Genomic DNA, 23,077 nt, shown 5'->3' with positions numbered 1-23,077 from the left:
GCCAGTGTAGGATATTGTGCATGAACTGACTTCTCAATTAAGTCACCTAAATGTTTGATGGGATTCATGTCAGGTGATCTGGTTGACCAAATCATTCACTCAAACTGTCCAGAATGTTCTTCAAAGCAATCGTGAACAATTGTGGCCCAGTGACACGATACTGTTGCTTGGGGACATGAAGTCAATGAATGACTGCAGATCATCTCCAGGTAGTTGAACATAACCATTTGCAGTCACTGAGGGTTCAGTTGGACCAGAGAACCCCATCCATTCCATACAAACAAAGCCCACACCATTATGGAGCCGCCACCAGCTTGCACAGTGCATTGTTGACAACTTAGGTCCATGGTTTTGTGAGGTCTACACCACACTTGAACCTTACCATCAGCTCTTACTGACTGAAACCACAATTCATCTGACCAGGCCATGGTTTTCCAGTCATGTAGGGTCCAACTGATATGGTTATGGACCCAGAAGCACTTCAGGTGAGGTCATAGTGTTAGCACAGACACTTGTGTCAGTCATCTGCTGCCATAGCCCATTAACATCAGATTTTGCCACACTGTCCTCATGGCTATGATCATGTAATATCCTGCATTGATTTCAGTGGTTATTTCATGCACTGTTGCTTGTCTATAAGCAGTGACAACTCTAGGAAAAGCTACTGCTCTCAGTCATTAAATAAGGTCATGGGCCATTGCTTTATCTGTAGTGAGAGGTAATGACTGAAATTTGGTATTCTCAGCACACTCTTCACACTGTGGATCTCAGAATATTGAATTCCCTAATGAACTCCAAAATTAAGTGTCCTCACATATAGCTCCAACAACAACTCCATGTTCAAAGTCTGTTAATTGCTGCTGTGCAACCATAATCATGTTGGAAACCTTTTCACATGAATCACTAGATGCACTACTGGAGGAGACTAATACGTATCAATATTTAATTCATTCACATATATTCCTAATAAAATGTAAGAATAAGATTTTTTGATATATGCCATCTGGATCCTATTTTCTTTTTTCTTTTGTTTCAAAATATTTTGATGGTGTAACTTACCATTACCACATGCTTTTTGGCATACTGTGGGATCCAGGGAAGCTGCTCCTCCTGTTACATACACTAATTACCATAGCCTTTACCTTTCCGTGATATCAGCACTACTGTCTGTGATTCATCCACATGTGCTCCCAGTCCATATAATCCTCTAAATATGAAGAATATGACATCTGATGTACAGATGGATATTCAAGAATGGGTTCCCTTGTTTCAAGACTCAAGTGAACATGTCATCACCCTTCCAGTAATATTAATAAAGCATACCAATTTTGCAATTGAAAGACCAGGAGGAAATAACAACAAAAGCTTAAATGTTTAGCAGTGTTTTTCACTGTGCCTGTCTGTGAACCAGTCCCAGATCTTGGTGAGATAAAGTTTTTTGTTAATCTGACCCCAGCTGCCTCACCTATGAAACTGTCTGAGGCTCAGCACCTGTGCAATAAATTCTATTTCACTAAGTTTGTAGAGTGCTGAAGTCATGAACAGTGTTAAGCAACAGCTGATTTACTTGGTTGCATCAAATATTTGTGGAGTTTATTCTGTTGGCAGAAGACCTTCACTGTCCTAATAGAATGGTATATCATACATCAGCCAATCTATAAGGACAGTGAACGTCTGATACCTGAAAGATATCATACAAAATTGTCAGCTGTAAAACATGAAAGTTTATAAAATGTAACTAGCATTTCTACAGTAAAATTAATCACACAGTTCACTGACATCAAGTATTATAAATGTAAAGCTGATTCCATTAGTTACTGGGAACAACTTCTATATTAATACTTACTTCAGAACATAATAGTAATTGCAGTAGTAAACATCTTACCTTACGCGGATTTTCTATCATCTCCTCCACTGTTAAGTTTTGAAGTTTCTTTAATCGATACATTCTCCTTATAGCCAAATGTCGCTCCTCGTCTAAACTTAGTTTCTTATTCGGATGTTGAAATTCTGGATCCTCTTCAAAGAATTTCCATATTTTCATCTGTTTTTTCAGAGGAACAAGTGATAGATGATTGTTCTCAGAAATTTACATTGTGTTGATATATAGATTTGTAGTCTACTTTGTTAGTGATTTAAGTTTTTATTTGACATCACAATGTACAGAAATTAATGAATAACTTGTATCCTCCATGTCCCTGTCTCTTTGGCTGTATTAAGATAGTCTCTAAATTTTATGTCTGATGAAATTTGAAAATTTTGAATTGGACTAATCATTGAGCTAGGTTTGAAAACTATCTTTGATTCCAGAAGAGTGCCCTCAAAGATGATAGAATGCAGAAGAGAAAAAGTGGAAGCTTGAGAAGATGAGGTTATGAAGTGGTCAAGGATGTGGAATTGCATATCAAAAACCCTCCTACAAGCTACTGTATTATAGTAGCACTTCTTGTTCCTTTCCTTCAACTACAATACGACATTGAAGTTGCCAACAAAAAATCTCAGCAGTTATATTAATGCGAAACAGTTTACAAAAACTCTCACTTTATGTATCCCACAAAATATTTAACACTTGTCCCATACAAGAACTGAAATTTTGTGCAGGATGTTAAATTTTTAGTAAGTTCTGAGCAATTCCAATTCTCATTTGCAATTTGAGTATGCAGTGATAAATCAATTTCCATTTGCTAAATTCTGTTTTCACTACAAGCATCTACCTAATAGATTTATCCTTTGTTACAACATTCAAATTTCAAGTGATCATTAACTTATCACAATTAATGGCCTTTGCAGTTTACTTAGGTCATTCACACAAACCATAATGGAATGAATTACTGTATTCATAAGACCTTCATTAGTCCCAGCCACCTGGAGCAATGGTAAGACACTGCACTTGTACATGGAAAACAGAGGACCAGAACCGCTCCCAGCCATATGAAATTAGATTTTCCACAAATTCCCTTAATGGTTGAAGACAAATGCAGGTAATATTCTGCTAAAAAGGATGTATCTGAATCCTCCTCCAATATAGGCTTGTGTTCCACTTCTAACGGCACTGATGAGATTCTAAAGCCTAATTTTTCTTCTTTCCCTTCACTAGTGAGAAACAGTCTGTGAATGTAACAAATTGCTCATACTGAACTGGTGCTCAATGAAACAAAAGAAACATTTGATTCAATTTCGCACAGAATTTGTGAACGGCCTCTGAAAGTCTTTACATCTCTAACAAACCAAAAAATAAGAACATGTTGCTGAGACATATTGTTCTCTCCATTTGACATGCCATTTCCTCATATCTGCACAAGTAATGGCACATATACAATTACAGTGTACCAAACACCTCATGATGAAAAACAAATGGTTAAGATACAACATTACAGTGCCTTTGTTGTTCAGAAGTGCAATGTATGCATGTCCAAAGGAATGGGCACTGCAGCAACTACAGTTGTTATGAAATACTTGAAATTTATTCACATTTGCAAATATGGGCAACCAACAGCTGTGTAATGAAATGACAACAATGAAAAATTGTACCAGTCTATGACTCAAACCCAGGTTTTTCACTGATCATGATAAGCGGGAAATCCAGGTTCGAGTCCTGGTTCAGAAAAAATGTTCATTGTCTTTGTTCTACTACACAGCTGACAGTTGTACATATTCACAACTGTGAAAAAATTTCATGTAAATGGTAAAGGATTTCCTGGAAACACATTAATACAGTCACAAGCAAAAAGACTACAATTTTATTCATCAATTTAATTATCACAAATGGTATTTTAGACCAGACAAATTACCTTGTATTCCAACATTTCAGGATCTTCTAGGAGTAGCCTCATAGACTTCCAGTTAAAAGTAGATGCTCTACGGTATTTATCTAGAGGGCTGGGCAGGAAATCAGGCAATAATTCTGCTGCCATTCTGACTTCCTATATATGAATCCTGAAAAGATGCAGGTCACCAGTTCATTTAAACAAACTCATTTTAATTGAATCTCAAACAAGTTGCAAAATCTGGATACTTCAAAAACAGCACAGAAAATGAAGAATAACTGTACCAGCCAATAACGTAAGATTATCATGCGATGGGAGTGCTATTACAGAGCCCAGGGTTCACCAATTTTATAATATAAGATTCTTTTTTACTTTGTTTATTAACTCATCTGTCATTCTCTCTCTCTCTGATACATCTCCTCGAAGTACTTTTTCTCAAGTTGTTTGGTGTGCCCTCACAAACCACTCTTTGCAGGCTCCACAATAATATCCTTCCCTTGACAAGTAATTTGAAAACACTTCATGAAGAGCCACCTCCAAGATCACAAAGTGATGTTCACAGATTGTTTTACATACAAAAACGTCAATCACATAGTTTTTAAAGAGTATAGAGTAATTGTTTCAACTACCCTGTGCGGAGCTTCTTCTTTTTAAGTAATTTTCAAGTCTGGCTTTGCTTAGGCATTAAGTATCATTTTGGCAGCATTATTCACCCCTTTTTGAGCTAAGATTAATTTCAATAAAAGATGAGAATAGTAATTTTTTTCGTCCAGTATTTTGTATAAATGTCATTATTTCACCTGAACTGGGACTATTCATAAAAACTTTCATGGAAGACAATACTGTGCATAAAATGTTGGTACCTACTTGCCAAGCAATTGCCTACAAGATGATTGTGTCTGCACATCACATAGTATTCTTATGGCACACTTTTGTGCCAAGAAAAGTTTATTTCCTATATATGTACCTCATATAGCAATGTTGACTGGAAATATAAGCAAAGTATGGTACAGTAAATTATTATTTAGTGAATGCCACAACACCAAATGCAAAAGTGGCTAAACTGAGTTGCTTAAGAAGGTCTAAAATGTGTTTTCATATACACAAGAAAGCACACCTCATCCACACATGACTGCCAAGCGCAGCATCTTGGACATCCCAGCCCAAAATGCTGGAGTTGGCAGTCCTGTGTGCATGAGATGTGCCTGCGTGAGTGTGTGAATGATGAGTGTCTCTCTTTTTCTGATGAAGGCTGTGATCAGAAGTTTTATGCAAGTATCTTTTAATTGTGCCTCTCTGCCACCTAACGGTAAGTAGCAACCTGTCTTTTCCTACATTGTTGATAATTCTACCTGGACTTTCCATTATTTATGTAAACTATCAAGCATTCTGAATTCCAAACTGCGACTTGCTAAGCATATCATTGTTCCTGAGGTAGAACACTACTCTCATATTTTCTAATGGTAATTATTGACAAAACTCCTTATGAAAGGGTTTAAACACTGCATTCTTTACTCTCTCTGGTAAAATAGGTAAAATACTCTGACTTGGTCATGAACTACGTATTTCAAAAACAATGATACATGTTGACAATAACTCTTCAGTATTCTATTGCAAATGCTAGGGATCACCAATTTAGTGTTGGAGGGAAGTGTAGAGGGAGACCAAGAGGTGAATACACTAAACAGATTCAGAAGGATGTAGGTTGCAGTAGATAATGGGAGATGAAGAAGCTTGCACAGGATAGAGTAGCATGGAGAGCTGCATCAAACCAGTCTCAGGACTGAAGACCACAACAACAACATTATATTACTATATCGATGTTATTGATTCATATATCACTGATTTTTTTCTGCATGATACCCAATACTCCCACAAGACCAGTAAAACATGACAGAGTCGTGACATGTTGGAGCTGTCTGGAAGGCGGTGAAGGGAAAGTGGTGAGCAGGGACAGGTGGTGTGGGGGGTATATACAAATAGCCTGAGCACTGCAAACTGGAAATTTCAGTGTTCATACCTAAGTAAAGGGTGGGGTGGGGGATGAGGTAAGGAGAAGAGGCGGAAGAAGAGAATAACCAAGGCAGGGACAGGGGGCTGATAGGATGGACACAATTGGTGACAATATATATGGCATGGTTATCTAAAGTGGGGGGTACATAACTATACTGTTATGACTTTGTTGCACTGTCTCTTATGAGTACTATAGGCTAACAAATATTGCAGCATAGCCATTCACTATGATACTATTTAATTTCAATAAAGAAATTTGTTATATAGTGACATGTAGGAAACTGAAGCAAACTGCAACTGAAGGATTAATGCAACTTTACACTGGCATCCATGTAGAGCTGTTATAGATAAGAATTATTAAACTGTGCTTCAAAAAAACTGTGCAGCATTTGGTGTAGCTATGTTATTTTTCACCACAAAATATACAAATTCTTCTGTTACAGTACAAACAAGACAAACAGGATTATATCACAAACATCACATAATCAGTACATAAGGTCAACCATTATTTAACATCTTTTTTATGTATTACCAATGTTGTGACTCGCCAATCTTTCAAAGTGCTGCCACACAGTTACGCATGTCCTCTACATGCGGTGCTGTCTGCCAGCCATGCAGCAGCAGCCAGCCAGTGACCACTAGACTCGGACTCAGTTATGATTTGACTGTTAAAGTGTACACACGTATTACTCTGTTTACTTCATCCGTGACTTTCATGTATTGCGTCTTCCTTGAAATATATTTGTTTAACTTGAAGTTATAACAATTGGTGACGAGGATGGGATTTTTCTTTTCCATCATTGACCCACATGTTTTCCATGGCTACTTTAGAGCAACTATTGCAAGGTCTCATAGAACAGCAAATGCATCTCACAAATTCGATTCGTGATTTCGTCGCGGCATCAAATGCGGGGCATCTCTTGTTGTTGTCTCTACCTCCTTTTCCTCCTTATGATGAGACAGCAGAAGACTGGTCCAATTACGAAAAATGTCTTCGACTGCACTTCTTGGCATTTCATGTCACAGATGAACAAATATGTAAGCCTCTGTTCCTTTCATGGATTTCACCTCAAATGTATCGGTTGTTGTCGCAATTGACTCCTTTGAAAGATCCTGCGTCTTTGTCCTTTGTTGAAATGTGCTCACTTCTGTCCGTCTATTTTCAAAAGCAAATGCATGTGTTAGCCTCTCATGTTGCCTTTTCTCATTGTCAAAAACAACCGAATCAATCCTATTGCACTTGGGCTGCTGAACTTCACGGCCTCAGTAGAAAGTGTCAATTTGTTACTGAAGTTCACAAAGAATCCTACACTGATTCCATGGTACGGGATGCTATTATCCGATCGGCACCCGACAAAGAAGTTAGGCAACGTGCCCTTCAGTTTGCAAATCCGGCTCTAGATGAAGTCCTTTGCATTGCTCAGTCTTTTGAAATTTCTCGCGCCGCAGGCACACAAATAGAGGCATGGGGTGATGTCGGGGAAATAAAACGTCTGTGTGATGTTGACGAAGCATGTGGCGTGTCCCCGCCATCCGACGTGGTCGCAGTGCGTTCCCAATCACAGCCTCGGCCTAACCGTAAACAAACCTCTAAGAAACTGCAGCAAAACCCACGGCAACTTCCTTCATGTCCATGGTGTTTTACGAAGCATTCATGAGAAGATTGTCCACAACGTTGGGCCACGTGTCAAAATTGCAAAAAAAACCGGTCATGTGTCATCCATTTGCAAATCCGACCACATACATGATGTTCATGAACATGACACTGATTCTGATTCTGTGTTGTCTGTCAATTGTACTTCTTCCCTTTCAGGGAAATTATTCCTCACTGTCCAAATACTTGGTCGAGATGTTCGCATGCAGGTGGATACTGGTTCTGCTGCCACTATCATCAATTCTCAGACGTATCTGCAGTTGGGTTCTCCAATCCCGTCACCTGTCACTAGGCAATTGCGGACTTACAATAAACAGAAGATTTCTCTCTTGGGACACTTTGATGCTGAGGTATCTTACAAATCTGTCGTTTGCACTGTTCACATATTTGTGGTCGACCATAGTAACGTGGAGAATCTTTTTGGTTTCAATGCCTTTCGCGTTTTTGGGTTCACCATAGATGACTCTGTCAATATCATCTCTGATGCTATTCGTTATGCTCAATTGGACTCCTTGTCGACAACATTTTTGTCCCTTTTTTCTCCTGTGTTAGGCCATGCAAATGACTTTGAAGCTCATATCACACTCAAACCCACTGCTCGGCCTAAGTTTTTTTGGGCTCAGCCCATTCCTGTGGCCCTTTGTGATCAGGTCAAATGGGAGCTGAATCGTCTTACTGCTTCAGGGGTCTTGCTTCCTGTCACTTCCAGTGAGTGGTCCTCTCCTGTCATTGTCGTTGCTAAGCCAAATGGTTATATTTGTCTCTGTGGCAATTTCAAAGCCACTGTAAATGCTCAATTCCTTATCAACACTCACCCTATGCCTCGACCTGAAGAATTGTTCACTAAACTTGCTGGAGGCCAGTATTTTTCTAAACTTGACCTGTCAGAAGCTTATCATCAACTTCCTCTCGACGCTGCTTCCCAGCAGTTTCTGGTCCTTAACATGCCTTTCAGGCTCTATCAGTACCAACAATTGCCATTCGGTGTTGCCAGCACCCCTGCTCTCTTTCCGCGATTCTTGGAACAATTATTGCTCACTGTTCCTGGGTGTATAAATTACCAGGATGACATTGTTGTCACTGACTCCACCACTGACGAACATCTTCAAAATCTCCACACACTTTTTCATGTCTTACAGACTGCCGGTCTTAAGTGTAATCTTCAGAAATCAAAATTTTTTCAGGCATCTATCACGTTCTTGGGGTTTAAACTCTCTTGGGATGGTATTCGTCCACTTCAGCAAACTGTTGCTGGAATCGATGCCCTTCCTTGCCCTACATCTGTTAAGGAACTGCAGGCCTTCTTGGGGAAATTAGCATACTATCACAAGTTTTTACCGTCTGCTGCTTCGGTGGCTCAGCCGTTACATCACCTGTTGCATAAAAACGTGCCTTTTCACTGGTCCACATCTTGCAATGCGGCTTTCCAGAAATTGAAGACTATGCTGAAACAGGCCCCATGCCTGGCTACTTATCGACCTGGCCAACATCTTGTTCTTGCCACGGACGCCTCTCAATACGGGGCCAGTGCAGTCCTTGCGCACCGTTTTTCTGACGGTTCTCAACAACCCATTGCTTATGCCTCCAAAACGCTCACGGATGCCCAACAAAAGTATTCTCAAATTGAAAAAGAAGCTTTGGCCATTATTTATGCTCTTCATAAGTTTGGTGTTTTTCTCTATGGATCCAAATTTCATCTTGTTACGGATCACAAACCACTTGTTTCCTAGTTTCATCCATCAACGTCACTTACCGACAAGGCTGCACACTGCCTCCAGCATTGGGCTCTTTACTTGTCTCGTTTCAATTATGAGATTCATTTCCGGCCGACGGCTCAACGTGCGAATGCTGATGCACTGACTTGCCTTCCCATGGGTCCTGATCTGGCATTCGATACGGCCGAACTTTTGTGTTTCCACCTGGATGCTGCCGAGCAGTGGGTTGTGGACGAGTTCCCCATCACCAGGCACCAGCTGGTGGCTGCTACGGGTTCTGACCCTACCCTCTACTGGGTTTTTACGCTGTATTCAGAAGGGTTGGCCAGATCGTCCGTCCGCTAAGACTTCTGATCCGTTGCGGAACTACTACACTTTGTGTTACCGCCTCACGGTTAGGGATGGTGTTATCCTCCTTTCCACCGAAAATGCTTTGCCGCGTGTTGTGGTACCTGCGTCTTTGCATGCTTCAGTCTTGCGCCTCCTTCACCAAGGGCACTGGGGTGTCTCTTGCACAATATCTCTGGCATGCCATCATGTGTACTGGCCCGGCATCGACTCTGAAACCACACACATGGTCGCTGCCTGCAGCCCTTGTGCGTCACAGGCCAGTCACCACGGCCTTCGCCTGAGAAGCCCTGGGAGCGTATTCATGCTGACTTTGCGGGACCTTTTTTAGGTACTTATTGGCTTCTCGTTACTGACGCCTACTCTAACTTTCCTTTCATTGTCCGTTGCCCGTCGCCTACCACCGCAGCAACCACCAATGATCTAGCTCGCATTTTCTCTTTGGAAGGCCTTCCCAAACTCTTGTTACTGATAATGGTTTGCAATTTGCCTCTTCCGATTTTGCGGATTTTTGTGCCCGTCACAGCATCATGCATGTCACGGCCCCTCTGTTCCATCCACAGTCAAACAGTGAGGCTGACCAACTGGTCCGCACATTTAAGGCTCAGATGACGAAACTCCTGACTTCTTCTGCTGCTGATGATGCGCTTCTCCAATTTCTGACTTCTTACCGTTTCACCCCCATGGGTGACCACAGCCCGGCTCAGCTCTTACATGGCTGACAGCCCCGCACGCTACTTCATCTTCTGCGGCCTTCCACCTCACGGCCACGGGTGCCTTCGCTTTGCCGGTTCACTGCCAAGGACCTTGTATGGGTACGGGGATATGGCAGGCAGCCAAAATGGAGTCCTGGCCGCATCTTACAACACCGTGGCCTACACCTGTGTGAAATCCAGATGGACACGGGTGTTGCAGTGCGTCATTCGGACCAGCTTCGGCCTTGTGTGCTGGTAACACATGTTCCGGATGCCACTACACCACCTTCGGCTCTACCTGACACTCGGGATACTGGAATCTCTCATTACTCACAACGCAGTCCTCTCACTAACATATCTGTGCCAGCACATAAACTCAAATGACCATCATCTGTTGGAGCAACTCTACTCGCCTCCTTCTCCTATGGACACAGACACGTCGCCCATGTCTCCTGTTATAACAACCAGACTTACCGCAATGGGCAAATTGGTGCATGGGGCCCCAGCAGATTCAACCCCCATGTCTCCTGTGATCTCGACCCGTTATCATTGGGGACACTTCCGTCCATACGGAAAGCCTCCTCCTCGAGACTTCACGGCCAGTCAAACAACACATATGGACGTTAGCAATCTACAGGCCACCTCCATCAAGACCTGTGCAAAAACTTCAAAGGTGGGAAAAGTGTTGTGACTCGCCGATCTTTCAAAGTGCCGCCGAGCAGTTACGTGCATCCGCTACATGTGGCGCTGTCTGCCAGCCATGCAGCAGCAGCACCACCTAAGCGGCCAGCCAGCCAGCGGCTGCTAGACTCGGACTCAGTTATGATTTGACTTTTAAAGTGTACACATGTCTTTCTGTGTTTACTTGATCCATGACTTTCATGTATTGCATCTTCCTTGAAATATATTTGTTCAACTTGAAGTTATAACAACCAATATTGTGAATCATAAGATAATAAGGCATTTTTCTACTTTGTTACACAGATGACTTGAAATAGTCTAAGCAGGAGATTTAAAATGTATAAGTAAGTCTATGTGACATAATGACAGAATCATGAAACACATGTTGTGCTGGAATGTGGGCACAAAATTTTAAGCTACAATTTAGTTGAAGAATTGGTAAATTGGATCCTGTACCACAAGTCACATAAGTGTAAGAAACAATACTGGGGGCATGCATTTGTTATATCTTGTTTCAGTGGATCATGCATCCCAGCTGTACATATGTATACATTTTAGTAAAAATTGCATAAATACAGTAATATAACAAAATAAATACTAAAATCCTACAGTATCTATTAAGAATATTGTAAATAAAAACATTTTGTAGAATTGTATAAAACGTGTTACATAAATATCAGTATAGTTCCCATATGTTAAGGATTTACTCTCAAAGATATTTGTAATTTTAAAAGAAATGAAAAGAAAAGTATGCTCTGGTTTTCTGATACCTATGTAAGAGCCATCAAGTGTCTGCAATCTATGTCTTATTGTCAGTCAGTTAAACTGTGTACTTCACAGAATGTGGCTCCATGATGCACTTAACTCACCACGTAAACGTAAACAAGTGCAGAAATGTGTACTGTTATGCAATTCACCATTTAATAAGAATCAGTGGATTGTTAGGTTGTGGAAATCCCCAGTTACACAAGGTGCTTTTTAACAGCATTGTTTTCATTTGTGACAAAAGCGATTTTTTTTTTTATACAAACATGTGTAGAATGTGCTATTTAACAGAACAGCAGTTACAACAATAAATTTTTTAAAGGCAGGAAAACACTGAATTTCCTTTTCTTCATTTGTAATGGCAAATATAAATAATGATTGTACATGTACCCTATGTACACACGTCACTTTACAGATCAGATAATGACAATCTTAACAGTTGAAACCAGTAATCAGCAATAAACTGTATTGAATTTCCTCCAAAACTGTGTATGAACTTTTGATTTTGGAAGAGCTTCATTATTTTCTTAGTTCCAGATGGGGAAGTAAGTGAAAATGTCATATCATTAAACTTTAAGCAAGTTGCTATCTCAACTTGCCACCTTGATTGTTTTGCTGAGCTCTCTGACTCAGTTGTCTCTGCTATGAATCAGCCTCTTATTTAAATCAACAGAGATGTTATTTGGGTCTGTGATCTGTTGTCCTGCCTCTCGTTGTATTGCATATTATACACTGAAGCACCAAAGAAACTGGAACAGACATGGGCATTCAAATACAGAGATATGTAACCAGGCAGAATACGGCACTGCAGTCAGCAACACATATATAAGACGACAAGTGTCTGGTACATCTGTTAGATCAGTTACTGCTGCTACAATGGCAGGTTATGAAGATTTAAGAGAGTTTGAACATGGTGTTATAGTCAGCGCACAAGCGATGGGACACAGCATCTCTGAGGTAGCAATGAAGTAGGGATTTTCCCATACAACCATTTCACAAGTGTACCATGAATATCAGGAATCTGGTAAAACATTAAATCTTTGACATTCTGCAAGAATGGGACCAACAACAATCATTCACTGTGACAGAAGAGCAACCCTACCATAAATTGCTGCAGATTTCAATTCTCGGCCATCAATAAGTGTCAGAATGTGAACCATTCAATGAAACATCATCAATAAGGGCTTTCAGAGCCAAAGGCCCACTCGTGTACCCTTGATGACTGCACAACACAAAGCTTTATGCCTTACCTGTGCTCAACATTGGGCTGTTGATGACTGGAAACACGTTGACTGGTCGGACGAGTCTGATTTCAAATTGTATCGAGCAGATGGATGTGCATGGGTGTGGACACAACCTCATGAATCCATGGACACTGCATGTCAGCAGGGAACTGTTCAAGCTGGTGGAGGCTCTGTAATAGTGTGAGGCATGTGCAGCTGGAGTGATGGGATCCCTCATATGTCTAGATATGACTCTGACAAGTGACACATACGCAAACATCCTGTCTGATTACCTACATCCATTAATGTCCATAGTACATTCCGACGGACTAGGGCAATTCCAGCAGGACAATGCAACCTCTCACACATCCATAATTGCTACAGAGTGGCTCCAGGAACACTCTGCTGAGTTTAAACACTTCCACTGGCCGCCAGACTCCCCAGACACGTACATTACTGAGAATATCTCGGATGCTTTGCGACGTGCTGTTCAGAATAGATCTCCACCCCATTGTGCTCTTTCAGATTTATGGACAGCCCAGTACAGTTCATGGTGTCAGTTCCCACCAGCACTACTTCAGACATTGGTTGAGTCCATGCCACACATCATGTTGCAACACTTCTGCATGCTCGCAGGGGACCTACATGATATTAGGGAGGTTTATCGGTTTCTTTGGCACTTCAATGTATACAGGTGTGTTCACAGAGGATGATCATGATGAGATCAAACAACCTCCCCACACAATCCGTGAAAGGGTGAACCCACTCTTGGAGTTAAATAACACATCCATGACAATGAGCCCAAAGCGCTGGGTGATCACCACTTAAGAAATGGTGATAGCTAAAATGAAAGTGCCCAACACATAACCTAATTAAAATGATCTCCTCAAAGTGAGAGGGCTGAGAGGAGGTTGGCCAAGCCACTGGGAGGAGTTTAATTCCCCAGAGCTTGTTCCCATCATTGGAAGACCAGTGGTGATACCAAAGTGACACCACCTGCAGACAGATGGCAACACAGAGATCATCGGAAGGAACAAAAGAACTAGTAGTCTGAGGTACAAGGACTGCAGCCTTGACAGCAGCATCAGCAGCCTCATTTTCCATCAGATCAACTTGACCAGGAACCTACATAAATGTCACATGATTCCCTCAGGACTGAGCATGTGGAAGCTTTCTTGGACCTGTTGCACTAAGGGATGGACTGTGTACAGCACACAGAATCTCTGAAGGGCATTGACAGAATTGGAGTTGATGACACAATTGAAAAGCCTGTGTTGCCAGATGTACAGCATGACCTGATTCAGGTAAAAGAGCTCTGCTGTAAATACTGAGCAGTGTTCCGGGGAACAACACTGAAAATCATTCATGCCAATGACAAAGGCACACCTAACACCATGGTCAGTCTGAGAGCCATCTTGGTACACAAAAGTTCTACCACTTAGTTCTGTGCAAAGGTCATGAAATTTACAGTGATAGACCGAATCTGGAGGTATTTCCTTTGGAAGCAAATCAAGTCCAAGATGAACACAGACTACTGCACAAAGCCAAGGTTGTGAAGGATTCACACCCATCAGGAAAGTGGCAGGTAGCATGAAGTTAACCTTCCACAGTTATAGCTGAAAGTGAACTCCAAGAGGTAACAGAGAAGCAGTACATATCCCATACTGGCTGTCAAAGAAGTTGTCACAGAAGGAGGCGTAGGATTGGTGGACGGGTAGGGAAGACAAACGATTTGTGTATGCACTGAGTAGAAAATCACGCTGGCAGGACAGTGGTAGTTCAGCAGCTTCTGCATAGAGGCTTTCAATTGGGCTAATGTAAAAGGCACCAATGGCCAAACGGATTCCACAATGGTGGATTGTATTAAGATGATGTAAGATGGATGGACATACAGGTGCATAAACAAAACACCCATTGTCTAGTTTCGAATGGACAAGGGATTGGTACAAATGGAGGATGGGCTGATCCACACCCCAGAAAGTAACTCTTAGGACACATAGGACATTATTGGAGTGGGTGCAGCAAGTGTCCAGGTAAGACACATGAGAAAGCTTCCTATCGAGCATAAGCCCCAGAATTTTTTTAGTTTCAGTGAATGGAAGAGCAACAGGTCCAAAATGTAAAGTTGGTCGAAGAAACTCACTGCACTGCCAGAAATTCGTACAAATGGTTTTGTCAGTGGAAAAATGAAAGTCATTGTCAATGCTTGATGAGTAACGATGATTGAGACGCCTATAAAGATGCCGCTCAAGGAGACAAGTCCATGGACAACTGCAATAGGTCTCAAAAGTGTCGACGAAAATGTCCACTGGGAGACAGGCCATAACAGGGTTAATGGTTATAGCAAAGAGCACGATGCTCAGGACAGAGCCTGAGGCATCCCATATTCCTGGATAAAGGTGTCCAACAAGCCAGAACCCACATGTACCTTGAAATTGAGTTCTTTGAAAAATACTTCAAGGAAATGTGCATGCGGTCTCAGAAGCCCATGTGTAGAGAGTACAGAGGATAGCAGTCCTCCAGCAGGTGTCATAGGCTTTCTCCAAATCGAAAAACATGGCCATAGTTCGGCATTTCTGCATAAAACTGTTCATGAGATGGTCAAATGCAGAAAACTGCACTTGAAATCCACATTGAGGTTGGTTAGTAAATTGCAAGACTCAAGCCACCATACCTGCTGGGCATGAATCACATGTTCATCACCTTGCAAACACAGCTGGTGAGAGACATGAGACGGTAGCTAAAAGAAAGGTGTTTTGTCCTTATCAAGCTTAGGTATGGGTGTGACAGTGGCTTCATGCCATTGTCTGGGAAACATGCCATCTGCCAAAATCCAATTGTACATATGAAGGAGAAATTGCTTGCCCACAAGAGAAGGGTGCTACAACATCTGAATGGGAACATCGTCCAGCCTTATGGCAGAAGACCAGGATGAAGTGAGAGCATGATCTAGCTCCCACATAATAAAGGCGGCATCGTAGGAAGTTCGCTGGAGGGTTATAAGAAGTATTTGTGGGAGTGTTCCTTTTGTCCTTTCCGGTCTACTGGTTGTGAAACATGGTATTTTGCCATCAGGGGTGAGGATTTAGTGGTTTTATTGTGCACCTGGAAGAGAAGGAGACAGGGATGCTACTGTGATACTGGTGATTTTATGACTGCAGTGCTGAATTTGAAGTTGGAAGTCTTTGTAGCCATGTCCTTCATGGAGTGAGGTGTAGCAAGAACAGCACTGTAAGTGGCAGATGGTAAAATGCAGAGCTTTCAACTAACCAACAACTTATCTGTGAGGGGGCAAGGTACTTTTTGTATCACTTGGATCTCCTATATAGCCCATTGATCGAGATACATGGAACACTCACAAGATGAGTTGGCATGGTCTCCATTACAATTGGTACAGAGCAGGGGAGGAGGCAGGCAGTCACCCTCATGAGTATCCCTACCACAAGTAACACAATTGGCCATTGGAGGACATTTGAGTGTAGCTTAACATTGACACTGGTATGGATTTGGAATGTAGAGTCAGACTGTGATGACATGATAGCCTGCTTTCATCTTTGATGGAAGCACTAATTGATCAAAAGTGAGAAAGAGAGTCTGCATTTAAAACAAGGTGTCATTAACTGTTTTTATCACCCAATGGTCTGCAGTGAGGCCCTGATCAGAGAGGTAAGTTTCAATTTCTCCCTTGGTCAGATCATCAAGCAGCTGAGTGTAAATAACACCGCATGAAGAATTTAGCGTACAATGGGCATTGTTGGGCTTGAAAATCACTATTGATCTCCAAAAGCAAAATCCCATTACATAAATGAGAGCAGATTCCACAGGGCCAGCAACTGCAGTAACACCTTTCTGAGTAACAAATGGATTATCCGTAGCAAATGACTGACCTTCTTTAGTGCATGATACCATGAGGAATCGATGTGTGGCTGGGTGAGTCTTTGAATCTCTAGCCCCATTCCTTATACGTTTAGTAGATGTAGACTGAAATGGTGATTGGCTCATTGTGAGAAAATCCCCCATGATTGACAGTGTCTTCAACAGCGTGCCCCTTCCGACTGAGGACCTCACTGTGAGGAAGGGGGGACGGGGGTGGCTCAACCACCTTAGGTGATTGTTCACACCTCAGGTCACACCTCCCGAACTCCTGATAAAGGGACTAATTACAATTTAGGAAGGTAACAGCTCAGGCAAATCACCTATCCCTGGACTTGGGCTGTAACAGGGGGTTCATGTGAACCCTACCTGTTGACCGAGGGCTGGGAATTGTGTTACACATTCACCTGTTACCCGTCAAACATGTTCGCCAGCCTTCAGGAGCTCACACAGGGAGAGAAAAAATATAGAGGAAGGGTAGGAGATGGAGAATGATGAAAGAAAGAGAAAACAGATGGGGGGCCATTCTGATGTCAGGCTATTGTAACTTCAGAACACACTCCCAGAAATATCTCAGAGACAGTTCCCCAAAGGAGGGGAAAAAATTACAGAAGGACAGACGTGCAACATGGGAAGAGAAGATGTGCTGCAAAGGTTGGACCCCAGTGGTAGCCACGTATAAAGTCACCAAAGAATGATGAGCCCCCTGGGGGTGGGAGAGGGGATGGGGGGCAAGGAGGGGTGGGGGAGGGGGGGGGAGGGGAAGGAAGATTGTTTTCAACACCACAGCAATTTACTAGGTACAGTCCTGTTGCAGGTGGTATGCTGCTGCCTTCCTTCGACCTTTTAACTGATTTACCCATCCAGTTTAATGTGCATTTTGAACAATGGTGCAACTCGACACTTTTCACATCAGCAAAAATTTCCAGAGGTGAAAATAGTGATAAGTAACAGACCAAACTCCTAGTATTGATCAGGAACCTTTGGATATGTAATATGGCACTTTACATCTGAGCTACCACCTTCACACATCTTATAGGGGGAACAAAAATCGATCTCTGCCATGCTGAACATTCTTACCTGTTCATGTTGTGAATGGTGGACACTTTGGCTGTTGTTGTTCACATCACAAAGCAAGAAAGCAGTTTCATCATCAATGGAACTAACATTTTTGTAACCACTACGAAATTTATGGTGATGATAGGGCAGTATTCATGGTGTGGTGTCATCAAAAAAGCAAGGCCCCATGTTGAAGCTAGCACCTCATGACGGAACCATGAGCTAAGGACAGCCACTGCCAGCTGTGGCCATGAATGAAAGGTGTCAATGAAGACACACTGTCAAGAAGTCCTCCCATACACCATTTGTGCTGGAAGCCCACTTACATCAGAGTGGAGTGCCACTTAGCCCACTGTCGAAAAGCCCACTCTTTGATAGCAGCATCATCATAGTTCGATCTACGAGTGAGCTCATGTCATTAGTCGCAACTGTGTACTAAATTTCACAGTTAAATGTAAAGTAAGATTTGACTGTCATTCAGTGCAAGAATGAAACTGTCATCATTGTATTCTATGAAATATATACTGACCCTAATGCAGACACAAATGTCTGCCCAAGTTAAATTTTCTGTATTAAAGTTTTTTTTACTGAAAGTGATCTAATGTTCATTGTATGTTATAGTATCTACTCGATAGCCACCAGAAATAAATACTTAGAACTGTTGTCTAGGATTGCAAGGACACACATATAAATGGCAACGAGTATGTTCTCAGATGTGTTCAAGTGTGTTTTCTTGTCGCTACATATAAACATGGGGACAAGTGATTTTGACTACGGTAACTTCCACCCTCGCTTGCTTGTGTGGGTGTACTTTGTGTATTGCTAGTCACAGCAGTGATAATATTTCAGTATTTTTGTATCTAATATAAAGTGTTTAACCAGTCTGAGCCCCAGTGTGAACTATTTTTAAACAAAATTACTCAGGTACAGACACAGCAAACTGAATGACTGCTGCTCAGTGTTCAAGAGATGACAAACTTACTGTTGCAACAAACAGCACCAGCCCTGGTTGCTGCATCCAAATTTTGACAGTTTAGCTGCAAGGAGGAAGATTGGTCAAATGTTGTGCTCAACTGGAAGGCCTCTTCTCTACATACAACATTAAAGGCACAGCTCCATTGCATTCTTTCTATGCACTGTGGGAGCCAATGTCTATTGTCTGCATCTCAGATTGTTTCCCAACTCTCGTCCAGAAGATTTTGATCATGAAGAACTCATTAGGAAACTCAATGAGCAATACAAGACACAAATTCATGTTACTGTAAGGAAAATTAATTTTTTTCGTCTTAAGAAGTATCGTAAAAAGTCATTCAAACATTGGATTTCTGAACATGTCAGATGTATGCATACGTGCTGATATCCTGAAATTATTAGATCTAGACCTTACAACAGTTCTGTCAAATGCAGAAACTCAAAAGTATAGTAGACACAACTGAAGTTGATTTTGAGGCTCAGTCTGTTTCTCCTGTTGACAGGTGCACAAGGCACTTCATCTACAGTTAATGTAAAAGTGAATAAAAACAGTGCACAGATTAGAAGTAAAACCCTTTCATCACATGGTACATCAGATTTACTTTAGAATATGATGAGAAAGTTTTATCAACAGTGTTTTTCTACTCAGGCTAGGAAAACATGTCTTTGTTACGAAGCAAAGTGCTTCAAGTGTGGTAAGCAAGGTCATATAGAGATTGTTTGTTACAATGCTGCTAGACCAGGCACGAGTCTACCTCATGACTACAGAGTAATTGTCAGTGCAAACGCATTGCCATGGCCGCACCGATGCAGTAAGCACAAATATAGTCTCTCTTTTTCACTTCGCTGTAGTCCACAGACAGAAGAACAAACTTTTATCTAATTAAGAGTGGTTCACAAGACAGTTCAATTTTTAATTGGACACAGCTCTCTCTGGTTCTTTAATAGATAATGACACCTATGATATGATTGATAGCAGACCTGCTGATAAAATGGCGATATATTAATAATTTTTTCCAGAAAATATAGATATACATCGATGACATATTTGCACCAATATATCGATATCGAAATGGCAATATCAAGTGCCAATATTTTTATTTTATATTTTTTGCAATTTTAGGTAGATATTTGAGATTGTTCTTTTGAAAATGTAGTAGATCAAAAATTACTTTCACTGTGTGAAGGAGTCTTACTACTTTTTGAGGTTTCATCTCACATCCTGACTTTCTCTTTCCCAGAGCAAAGAAGTATAGGTGGCACAAAGAAGAAGTCCGATGGTAAGGGATGGCGGGGGGGGGGGGGGGGGGCTGTGAATGGAATAACAAGATTCCTGATGAGAACAAATAGCACAGCAGTTGCGTTAAAATTATTTTAAAACAATTATTGTGCTATTTCTTCACATTGGCATTCTTCAAATACAATTGCTGAAAATGACAGACATAAATATAAATGAGAATCTTGGTGTTTGCAGTGGACGGATATGTATGAGGAGAAATGCTAACATAATCAGTGCTCGGTGCTACCAACAATAACTGCATTTAACTTCACCACGCAATTTTGACAAATTCGATATGTGACTGAATCGAATAATGGACACATCGGAGACCTGTGACACTTACATGTAGCTACCATTGTTAGTAAAGTGATTATCGCTAAGTGTGATCGTGCATTGTTTACCTTTCAATTCTTGCTCTAAAGGGGGATAAGTAGGCTGCTAGCTTGTTGATGTACAGAATGTCTAATAATAAATCAATACTTAAATATACAGCTCTAAAACTGGCAGTATATTTACAATGTGCAGCCAATATTTTTATAGGCCAGTACGTCGATATCTTTTTCAGTCGACACATTGATAATTTCTTCAATATTATGATGGTCGGTAATTATATTTTTTAAATATCGTTACATCGGATTCCCAATATTTTTAAGAATATCAACTGTCCTAATTGATAGCATACTGCTAAAGAAGCATATTTCTATTTTGTCTGCTTATGGCAGACATACCAGTGCATAGCATGTGCAGTTTCTCAGAAATTTTCACCAGAAACTGTACCCTGTTGTATCTTCCGTGGCCACCACAGAAGCAGTTTATTCCAGCAGGTCAGTCAAAGCGTCAGCCACAGGACAAAGTTTTACTCAAAGTTTTTGGTAAGTAACAACATTGGGAGCATGGTGTCCTAACTATTGGGTCATTTGTCTTACATCATTCAAGGTTCATTTGGGCTCCACCCGTACCACCAGAATCAGCTGCGGCACTCTTATATCAATGATTCAGTTGCAGAATTTTTGCTCACAGACCCAGAATGTCACTGGGGTCATCCAAAGCAGTCATACTGTCTCTCCACCCATTGTGGTCAGTGCTGTATGGGGAATGGTGTTGCACCACTGATACAAACTCAGCCAGAGCTGATTTCCATGGAGGCACTGCCTCGGGACAGCTGCTGTGATGTCTCTGCAATTAAACATGCTGTCCTCCTGAACACAGAGTTTGCATCTCCGGATGCAGACATGCACCCCGTGGCTGGTTTTTCAGCCAGTGTTCCCAATTTCTCTCAAGGTGGAGACTGGGTTGAGGACAGGAACCTGCCATCAGCGATTGCTACATTCCCTATCTCATCACTTACATCTGTATTCAGGCCTTCCCCCTCACTACCATCATGTAACCCAGCGCTACACAATGATGGTAAGGCATTTGGAGGGAGAAGGGAGGTGGAGAGGAGAAATGTGGTTTTGTCTGAGGAGTGAGGTCCCATGTAAAAGTTGACCCCACATGCCAGGAATGAGAAATAATGATGAAAAAAGGCCCTAAAGAAGTCCCATAAGCTGCCGTTGCCGAAAGCCTTCTTATGTCAGAGTGCGGAGACACTCGGCACTCTCTTGGAGATCCCACTTTGATAGCAGCATCCTCATAGTTCAGATCCAGAAGTGAGCTTGTGTCATTAGTCAGAACTGTGTACCAAAATTCAGAGTTAAATGTAAAGTGAGATTTGACTGCCTTTCAATGCAAGAACTAAACTTTTATCATCATGTTCTGCTATTATACCAAATTATATGGACATGAATCTCTGCTCGCGTTAAGTATTAAAGTGTTTTACTGAAACTAATGTAATGTTCTTTATATATTGTATAATCTACTTATCTCCTCCAGAAGTAAATACTTAGAATTGTTGTCTAGACTAGCTACAACATATATAAAACACATTATCACCTGTAATCACAGATGGCCCTAAAGATAGTGTAATGTTACACCAAAATCTATAAAAATTAAATTATACCTATAAATACAGCTAAAGGTGTCATCCATAATACATAAAAGTGCAGTTATAAGAGTTGAAGGACATCAGAAAGAAGCAGTAATTGTGAAGGGACTGACTGGGTTGTAGTCTATCCCTGATGTTATGTGTACTACACAATTAAAGATTACTTATTGACTCAGAGTAGTTGTTAATAATGAAGGTGGATGACATCACTGTGTCACATTATGATACATAACTATGATGTATCGCTTTTATAAAAACATTGTGTGTCAAGACAGCAACAACATGTCATCCTCTAGAGTTCAATATATCATTCATCTTGGGGGGATGCTGATTTAGTTCGTTAGGTAGACTAAGGGGAGGAAATGGGGATGTGCAAAGGGCATAGGTGAATGTTTCAGGGTCTGGAGTCAGTTTTCTGAAGAGACTGGAGTTAGTGCAAAGGACAGAGCAGCACATTCATGTTACAAGAGTCACCAAGTGTCCTTAAGGTACGTTTACAACTGTGTGCTTTGTGTTCGTCACTGTGTGACTGTACTGACCCCACACATAAGTAAAGGCACGTGTGTAGATTGCATACCTCTTCCTTAACATGTGTGTGCAAGTCAGTCCATTCAGACCCGTATTCACACTGGGCACCTCTACTTCTGTGCGGAGCAAGCAACAGCCGCACAGCAGCTTTTTGCGAGGCACAAAGATAAATGCACTTTCAGTATGTTCAGTGATGGAGGACTACACTGTACCAGAAACAAACTGTATGTAAATCAAAGAACACTATATAGCATGGATGCATCAAATGAAGCAGTGCCGCTGTTAAAATGATGATATATTTGGAAGGCTGGAGTTTACCCTGTCTGGCTGTACAAGTTAGCAGCCAGTCAACAAATATTATAGGGAATTGCTTTAAAACATTTTATTTCAAAGGCCCTAGTCAAGTCTTCACAAGTTTTCTCCTATAGTAAGTTCAACCATGCCTATGTGACACAAGCTGCCAGCCTTTCAGGAGCAAGGAAGTCCTGTCCAGTTACAGCTGCTAACAAGAGATGCTTTCA

General features: G+C 41.4%; 1 protein-coding gene across 3 annotated transcripts in view; it reads right to left on the bottom strand.

The window, feature by feature from the left end:
- The window catches only part of LOC124613152 (peroxisomal acyl-coenzyme A oxidase 3-like), a 323,979-nt gene that overhangs the window by 171,900 nt on the left and 129,002 nt on the right, over positions 1–23,077 (bottom strand). For 2 of the 3 annotated variants that reach the window (XM_047141777.1, XM_047141776.1), the window contains exons 2-3: positions 3,792–3,936; positions 1,886–2,044 (exon numbers count right to left, since the gene is read on the bottom strand). In XM_047141777.1, coding sequence (XP_046997733.1) covers positions 1,886–2,044; positions 3,792–3,914 — 282 coding nt within the window. In that variant the 5' untranslated portion in view covers positions 3,915–3,936. The remainder of the gene's footprint in view (positions 1–1,885; positions 2,045–3,791; positions 3,937–23,077) is intronic. The other variant, XM_047141778.1, reaches the window with a different exon arrangement.

This window comes from Schistocerca americana, chromosome 4 (assembly GCF_021461395.2).
Source record: "Schistocerca americana isolate TAMUIC-IGC-003095 chromosome 4, iqSchAmer2.1, whole genome shotgun sequence".
Taxonomy (NCBI): domain Eukaryota; kingdom Metazoa; phylum Arthropoda; class Insecta; order Orthoptera; family Acrididae; genus Schistocerca; species Schistocerca americana.
This window is presented reverse-complemented; position numbering and strand designations above follow the sequence as displayed.